At 34.3% G+C, this 7,546-nt stretch overlaps 2 protein-coding genes across 4 annotated transcripts; one reads left to right on the top strand and one right to left on the bottom strand.

Moving 5' to 3' along the window:
* On the top strand, positions 357-1,840 carry LOC107640162 (thylakoid lumenal 16.5 kDa protein, chloroplastic). Its single transcript, XM_016343715.2, has 4 exons — positions 357-818; positions 1,065-1,204; positions 1,280-1,352; positions 1,470-1,840. Exons 1-4 carry the CDS (start codon positions 494-496, stop codon positions 1,577-1,579), a joined length of 648 nt encoding a protein of 215 aa, XP_016199201.1. The 5' UTR covers positions 357-493; the 3' UTR covers positions 1,580-1,840.
* On the bottom strand, positions 1,991-7,237 carry LOC107640145 (methyl-CpG-binding domain-containing protein 11). Of its 3 annotated transcripts, none has more exons than XM_016343704.2 (3): positions 7,032-7,237; positions 6,758-6,850; positions 1,991-3,092 (listed from the first exon to the last, which is right to left on the bottom strand). In XM_016343704.2, exons 2-3 carry the CDS (start codon positions 6,839-6,841, stop codon positions 2,322-2,324), a joined length of 855 nt encoding a protein of 284 aa, XP_016199190.1. In that variant the 5' UTR covers positions 6,842-6,850; positions 7,032-7,237; the 3' UTR covers positions 1,991-2,321. The 3 variants fall into 3 exon arrangements, with proteins under 3 accessions (XP_016199190.1, XP_016199194.1, XP_016199183.1); XM_016343708.2 differs by having other exon boundaries at positions 6,758-6,847; positions 7,032-7,188; XM_016343697.2 differs by having other exon boundaries at positions 6,758-6,883; positions 7,032-7,181.

The following is a 7,546-nucleotide window of genomic DNA, read 5'->3' as shown; positions in this document are numbered from 1 at the left end:
ATTTAAAAAAAATTAGTCAATAAATTAATTAAAAAAAATAAAATAATCGAATTATATAATTTAATTTTTTAATAATTAATTAATTTAAAATATTAAAATATAAAAATTAAAATTTTTAGTATATAATTTTTATATATAAATATATTATTTTATTATATATAATTTAACTTACGATAAATTATGATTGAATTTTAAAACTTTTAAATTGGCTATGCTATAAAATTTAATAATAATTGATAAAAATGTTTGCACTTTGCAAGATGGAAGCGTGGCCAATTTGCATCGTGTCAATTTGTTTGAGAGCCACTTCTCCAAAATGACTATAATGCCCTTGAGAACCTCACAAAAGAAAAAATGACTGGATCACATTAGATTACAGAATCCAGCAACCTTATCTTCAAAAAAGTTCCAAACTGCCAATGTCTTGTGAATTTTTCATGTCCAAAATGTAGGACATAAAAGAAGTAAGAATATTGAAGAGAAAAACAAAAATATGGCTACAAATTTTCTCTCAACTGCAAACACCTTCCTCCTACCACCATCATCCTCATCACAATCTTTGTCATATGTTTACTACCCCATCAAGTGCAGTGTGAAAAGACAAGTAAACCCTCCAAGTGTCAGCAAGAGAGGGCTATCCATCAGCATTGTCACAAGCTTAGTGCTTTCATTGGGTGGAAAGGGATGCTTTGTTGATCATGCTAATGCAGCAATACTTGAAGCAGATGATGATGAAGAACTCTTAGAAAAAGTGAAAAGGGACAGAAAGAAGAGGCTTGAGAGGCAAGGTGTGCTTAGTTCATCCAAGAAAGAAACAGGTCTCAATCTGATCCTCCACAAATATCAATTTTTATTCCCCAACATTTGAATATATTTGAAAAAGTTCATAACTTCAATGCCTTAAAGTTTTGGGTTGAAAGTGGTTAATTCATTTGCATGTTCCTTTCTTTGAAGTATTAACTGATTTCAGTTGCATGCATGCTGGTACTGATATTTGACACCATGAGCATGTGTAGATTGTAAAGTTTTCTCTGTTACTTGACAATGGTGATGAATATCTGTAGGATATCTTCAGGATCTTGTGTACAAACTGAGTGAAGTTGGTCAAGCAATTGAAAGCAATGATCTACCTAAAGCAGGTTCTGTTTTGGGGAAAGGAACTGATACAGATTGGGTCCAAAAGGCTAATATAGCTTTGAATAAGGTAATTCTGGTTCCTCAATATGATTCCTTTCTATTTACAAGTTTGAAACTTAGTATCAGTGAACCTTTTTAACAGCTGAGTTCAAGTGCTGAAGAAAAGAGTGAGGTGGACATATTCAATTCTTCATTAGCTTCATTGATTTCATCAGGTCTGTTTATAAACTAAGATTGATTCGATTTTCATATATAAGATACAAAATATGATTTCGCAGAAGTCTTCATATGACATTGTTAAAGCACACATTGACATTTTCATTTTTGTGCAGTTGCTAGCAATGATGTTGAGTCCTCTAAGCTTGCTTTTGTGACTTCAGCTGCTGCCTTTGAGAAGTGGACCTCCATGACAGGGCTGGTTGGTCAGCTTAAGGGGCTTTAACCTCAGGATTAGAAGCAAAGCAATCAGACATTTTATTTCATTTCAAAATTTATTTATTGATGAATATAGAGGAGAACTCCATTGACAGCCACTGCCTTGGTTATGAACTGTCTCACCCAAAATTGCAATTTTGATGTCATTTGGAATTTCATGAGATGTATTATATTTCTTCACCTCACAATGAAAATAGAAGGCACTTTTCAAGATGATATGGCAATGAAATTGTAGTGTTGGTCAAAGAATGAACCATTCTCTGATTTATTTCCTTTTCACTGCAACTTATGGCTTCTTTTTTCTGCTGGTTTAGTAGACAAAAACATAAGCAATATCCACCACTCAGAGAGTTTAAAGAAATGCAAACTTCAAAGCCAATAAAACAGCATAAATGTTACCTGATAGAAGAATAAAACCTAGGAAAATAGTGCAGGAGTAACAGGAATATTTAAAATCACCATAGTATATGGTTACAGCAGGTTCATATCACATTACAAGTGTCATAAAACAGATTGTCACGAACGGAGGAACTAGAAACTACACATCAATCCAATACATGGAAGGATGGTGTACATTACAGGGCTACTCTACAACTGTCTATGGTAGTTTTCAATAAACAATCATATAAAAATAACATTAACAACAAAAACTACAGTCATCCTCAGAAGGATCTAAAAGGGGGTCAGAATGAGAGAAGAGAAGCCAAGAGTTTATTAAGTTCCCTGCTCAGGGCTTTGACCTAACCAGTTCAGCTTCCATTCCCAGTCAACTCTGCCTCGGTCTTCGCGTTTATATCATTAATCTTGTGATGCTCTTCATCATTCACTTTGGTTCCTTCTTTTTCCTTGGTTTCTCCTTCAAACTCATGAGTGCTTCTGTTGTTCTCTCCTTCCACCTCAACTTTTTTCTCAGCAATAGGTGCTGTTTCTGGTTTCTCTGACTCCTCAGCGCCACCATCTTTCTTTATCTCCTCCTCAATCTTTTCTTCAACTTTGTTCTGAGCAACATCAGAACCCTCAACATCAGCAGTCTTGGATTTCTCCTCATCATTAGGTATGTCAGCATTTTCTCCAGCATCTGTGGATTCTTTAGCATCTGTGGATTCTTTAACATCTGTACCCTCTGCTTTCTTCTCATCTTCCTTATTTTCCTCCACAACATTCTTTTCCACCTCTAAATCTTTACCATCCTTAGTTTCATCAGCTTCTTGCATCTGCACTTCTTTTGTCTCCTCTTTTTCTTCCTCCTTTTCTTCATCTTTTTTTGAAGCAGATGATTTCTTGCCACGCTTCTTCGGGGGTTCACTTTCTGGTGGAGGAGCCGCCTTGGCCTTCTCACTAATTCTTGCTGATCTTCTTGGGGTCTCACCAGTACCCCAATCAAATTCAGATGCAGCAGGGCCACCAGGGTGAGATTTCAAATATTGCTCCAGCTGCCTCCTGTTATTGATCTCCTCTCCAGTTGGAGCAGTGAACACAATCTCATTTTTCTTTGGTGTTCCAGCCTTTTTTGGTAAGTACTGCAAGGAAAATGTGATTTGTGATGATCTTTATATTGAAAAGCATGAGACAAATTAACAATCGTAAACATAGTAGAATTTGGTTAATTTCTCCAGATTCTCATAGCAATCCTTAATCTGAAAATGAATCTACGTTAACCATTTCATATTAAAATTACATTGTAGCATTGTTTCTAGTGCTCATACGTGATTTTTCATTTACACTGAACAAAAACCCACGAGAAACTTTATTACAATTTTCATATGGGTTGACATAAATTCTTGGTTTCAAGGTGTATTTTCACCCAAATATCTTACAAAATATATGAACTTTTCTATACAATATGTCAACATTCATCCCTCGCTATTTTGACTAACTCAAAACAGTGAAACAGTCCTGTTATTAACTAACAATGGTCCTTAAAAGGGCATTGAATTGATGCCTAGTTAAACATTATAGGCTGTTACAAGCTGATGCCTAGTTGAACATTATAGGCTGTTACAAGCTAGCAGTTTTACTTTTAAGCTTCATAAAGAGAGTAGCATGGCACTAAATTAACCTTGTTCAGTGAGAAGGCTTTTTCTTTCCCTCTTTAACTCTTGCATTCAGGCTATACTTGGGAAAGGTGAAAGTCCATAGAATGGTGTGGAAGAGACACAAATGTGAAGACAAGTATCCAGGGTGTCTCATACTGTGACCAAAAAACACAAAAATTCCCGCAGATGGACTGTATATAAACCATTTACCCATTTAAAACTATAGCCATGAAAAACAAATAGACAATTTCATGCAAGTAGGAGGACCCAAAGTTCATCCAAGTAGATATTGTAAACTGCACTCCCCTACAAATATCTCTCTAATTTTATACTTTTTCAGAAGATGCACGTGTTTAGGAGATCTGGTGAGTTACAAGGAGCATGAGTTCTCCAGATGCCATCTGGTCTATTAGATCACCATAGAGGATATGAACTTAATTATTTTAGATCATCATATCAAGTTAATATGTAAATCTCTTGAATGATCCAATTGACAAGGTAGAGCTAAACTAAATAGCTCAAACACTCCATACTCACCCAACCGACATTTACATAAAACCATGTGTTTATAAAACAGTTTTCAAGCAGTTTTTGAGTTGTATTATAAAACTCAAGCGAAATCAACATAATTTTACATCAAGAAACATCATAATGATTGGTAAATGGTGCCCTTCTCCAGTATACAATGAGCGTAAAAAAGAAATGAATAACCTATAATGAAATTTCATAAATCTCACAAAATATTAAGATAGAGGGTTGCAGATATGGCATGGATAATATTCTGAATTTCTGATTGTTACATGTGAGAAATGGTATGTTTTTCGTTCCAGATATAGGTAGCTGTGGTGTGTATGAAAGACATCCATTAATCTTACAAAAATCTGACAACTTGCAAGAAGGAAAGTAACAAGGCATACGAATGTTAAAACAAAGGAATGTAATAAAACTTAATTTTCTTTTTCACATGATTGTACACCATAACATACAATATATTTAAGAGGGGTTTCTTCTTGCTCAGTTGAAGTTAATCAGCAAGAGTAACATTTTCACATGAAATGACAAGTGACTTTATCATCTGATGAAGTGCAGCCTTTGTATTCCAAAGGCATTGTAAAATGACAAACCAAGGTGCCCAACTTCACTGGCTTAAGATCTATTGTGGCATGCAGCATCGCTAAGTGTTTCTACAGTCTAACCAGTTATGTGAGCAATTTAAAGATAATTAACATAAAATTATATGTTCGATGATGCCATGCCATGAAGCATTTTGAGATGCGATAATAAGAAATCACATATCAGAACAGTATCAATGTAATAGGGCCAGCTGAACACCTTAACAGCAATCATCCCCAAAAAGAATTCGAATCTGAATGTTGGGATAAGTTTTGCTGCATCTCAAACATGAATTTATTCAAGATACAATAATTTCAGCCATTTTTCCCTTTTCATCTCTTTTGGTTGAAGAAAGCTATTTGTCAAACAGTTGGAGAATGATTATGCTACAAAAACAAAATCATTCCTTGAATGAGGATTTAACTCACAATCCTGGAGTCTAACCTCATCTACAACAAACCAAAAAATATTTCAGTCTAGCTACCTACGCATTGGGAAAACTAGGAGTAAGAATGTTTGGGGCCTTGTAATTTTGTCTGATAATAAGAACAAAAGAATGACGAATATCATAAATGTCATAATAACACAAAATCCTGAAAATGAGAAATTGTGTTGGGCTTGAAGAGTGGAGAAAATTGTCATGATTTCAGCAACTTAACTAGTTATGATTCCCAAGAATTTTTTATTTTTTTGGAAAGATATCTTGGAAAATAAAGAATCATATCTTTACTCATAAGTAAATTCAAGTTAAAATATGTTTTCCTGTCATTTTGAAAAAAATAATACAATAAATTCATCCATTATTGTGAAAAAAGGAATTCGTTTGCCAAAATTTTTCCATATTAGGGGTATCTCTAGAACAAACAATCACAATAGACAAAGCTAGAGTGATCAATGATAGAAATACCTTAAAGAGGAATAATTTTAATCTAATCATATGGTACCGATGTTACACCAAGGCTAAATTTTAAACCTGTAGACAGAGTTTCGGTAAAGAAAGCCACAATATATTAGTTCAACATCATCTTCACACACAAAATCGCTGCCTTATATGGGCTGCAACATCACATGTCTCAGTCATATTTTGGAGAGAGGGATGATTTCTTATAACCATGAATAGATATATAAGGCTAAATACAGGCATAAAAAAAGCTTGAAAGCAGCCCTTCCGAACAGAGCTAGAATTTTTAGCAGCATTTTTCATGAAAGTTTTATCAATTGTATGAATGTAAAAGAGAAAAAGCACTCTTTAGAAATATTACATCAGATTAACTAATAGCATGTCCGGATTTTAGTTTGCACATCTCAAAAAACATGGAATGAAGGGTCTAAAATTGGTTCAAAATTGGATAGTTTCTTTTAACCATGAATAAATATATAATCCTAAAAACACGCATACAGAAAATTTATATGCAACAGATTAAGTCTTCTAAGCAGCACTCTATCATAAAGTTGAACCAATTCCAAAAATGCAAAAATTTGAACCGGAGTTTGAATGGTACAAACTGAATTTCAACTTATCCCAAGTCCCAACATGGTTGTTAAAATCACATTGAGCTGCATACTTGCATTTATCAAGTTTGGGGTAGCAGAAGTTGAAGAAAACCCGAAAAGCGTGGTTTCATACTAGGTTAAACCATGATTTACAAACTAAAAGACAAACACTGTAGGAATCCATCGATTTCCTTACATGGAAACTACGCCACATCTAAAAAACCCTAACAGGGGACTTAACACCCAGCAGTTAGAGAATCACTATCTGAATTCATAGCAAAAAAAACCCCAAACTTGATTTTGAATTTCGAAGCATAAGTATTGAGCATGCCACAATTGACTAATCAAATGGGGGCCAAAAATCCCTAGTTAGGGAGTAGCACCACCAATTCGTCAAAACCAAGCAAAATTCGAAAGGAGAACAAAACTCACATAAGAATTCAGCACAAAAGAGGCAATTAGATCGACAAAAGAAGCAAATTTGGCAAAATAAAAAGAAGAGTCAAAGGGAAATCTGAACAGAAAAGGGAAGAAGAGTGGACCTTCTTCTTCCAACCAGGCGGAGCTGGAAGTTCGACGGACACAGCTTCTTCCCCTGCACCCTCCTTCTCCACTGAGCTCGCCATTTTCACCTGCTACAAAATTTCCAACCCCCAACAAACAGAGAGCTAAAAATAATAAATAATTTCACAATTTAATTATAAAAAAAAAGGAATATTCGAGGAGAGAGAAAGAGATTAGAGCAGAAAATTGAGAGAAAGAGAAAAGGATAGGAAGAAATGAAGAAAATTGGAAGAAGGAAGAGAGAAAGAGTACTTAGGTTTAGGGTATTTGGATATTGATGTAGTTGAGAATTTTGATGTGTGTTGTAATGTTCTTGTTTTTGTTGTTAAAAGAGTGTAAGGTCCAGAAACGAAGCGAGATGAAGAAAAAGAAAAGAGACACGTTGTTGGAATCGCACATTAAAAATTAAAAATAAATATAAATTTATAAACTCTCTTTCGATTTCAAAGTTCAAACACATACACTTGCATTTTTCTGTTGGTTACTTCGTAACCGTCACAGACACCCTATCTTTACGCCACCTGTCCCACCTAACCCTTTTTCACATTCTTTTTCTTCTTCCAAGTCTCTTCCATTTCAAAATTTAATCTGCGGATCTCATACGCTACTGCTTCGTAGAACATTGCAGATACTTTTATATATATTTTTTTTTCTTTTACATTAAGTAATAAAGTAAGTTAATATATCTGGCTTTAAGTCGATAAGAATATATTTTTAAAAATAGATATATATTATAAAAACATAAAACAAAATAATGAAAGTATTTT

The sequence above is a fragment of the Arachis ipaensis genome, chromosome B01 (genome assembly GCF_000816755.2).
Source record: "Arachis ipaensis cultivar K30076 chromosome B01, Araip1.1, whole genome shotgun sequence".
NCBI classification, from domain to species: Eukaryota; Viridiplantae; Streptophyta; class Magnoliopsida; order Fabales; family Fabaceae; genus Arachis; species Arachis ipaensis.
This window is presented reverse-complemented; position numbering and strand designations above follow the sequence as displayed.

Coding starts and splice junctions, on each gene's coding strand:
- LOC107640162 (XM_016343715.2), top strand. CDS start 494: ATGGCTACAAATTTTCTCTCAACTGCAAACACCTTCCTCCTACCACCA. Junction 819..1,064: donor TTCATCCAAGAAAGAAACAG/GTCTCAATCTGA, acceptor GAATATCTGTAG/GATATCTTCAGGATCTTGTG. Junction 1,353..1,469: donor AGCTTCATTGATTTCATCAG/GTCTGTTTATAA, acceptor ATTTTTGTGCAG/TTGCTAGCAATGATGTTGAG.
- LOC107640145 (XM_016343704.2), bottom strand. CDS start 6,841: ATGGCGAGCTCAGTGGAGAAGGAGGGTGCAGGGGAAGAAGCTGTGTCC. Junction 3,093..6,757: donor CGCCTGGTTGGAAGAAGAAG/GTCCACTCTTCT, acceptor TTTTCCTTGCAG/TACTTACCAAAAAAGGCTGG.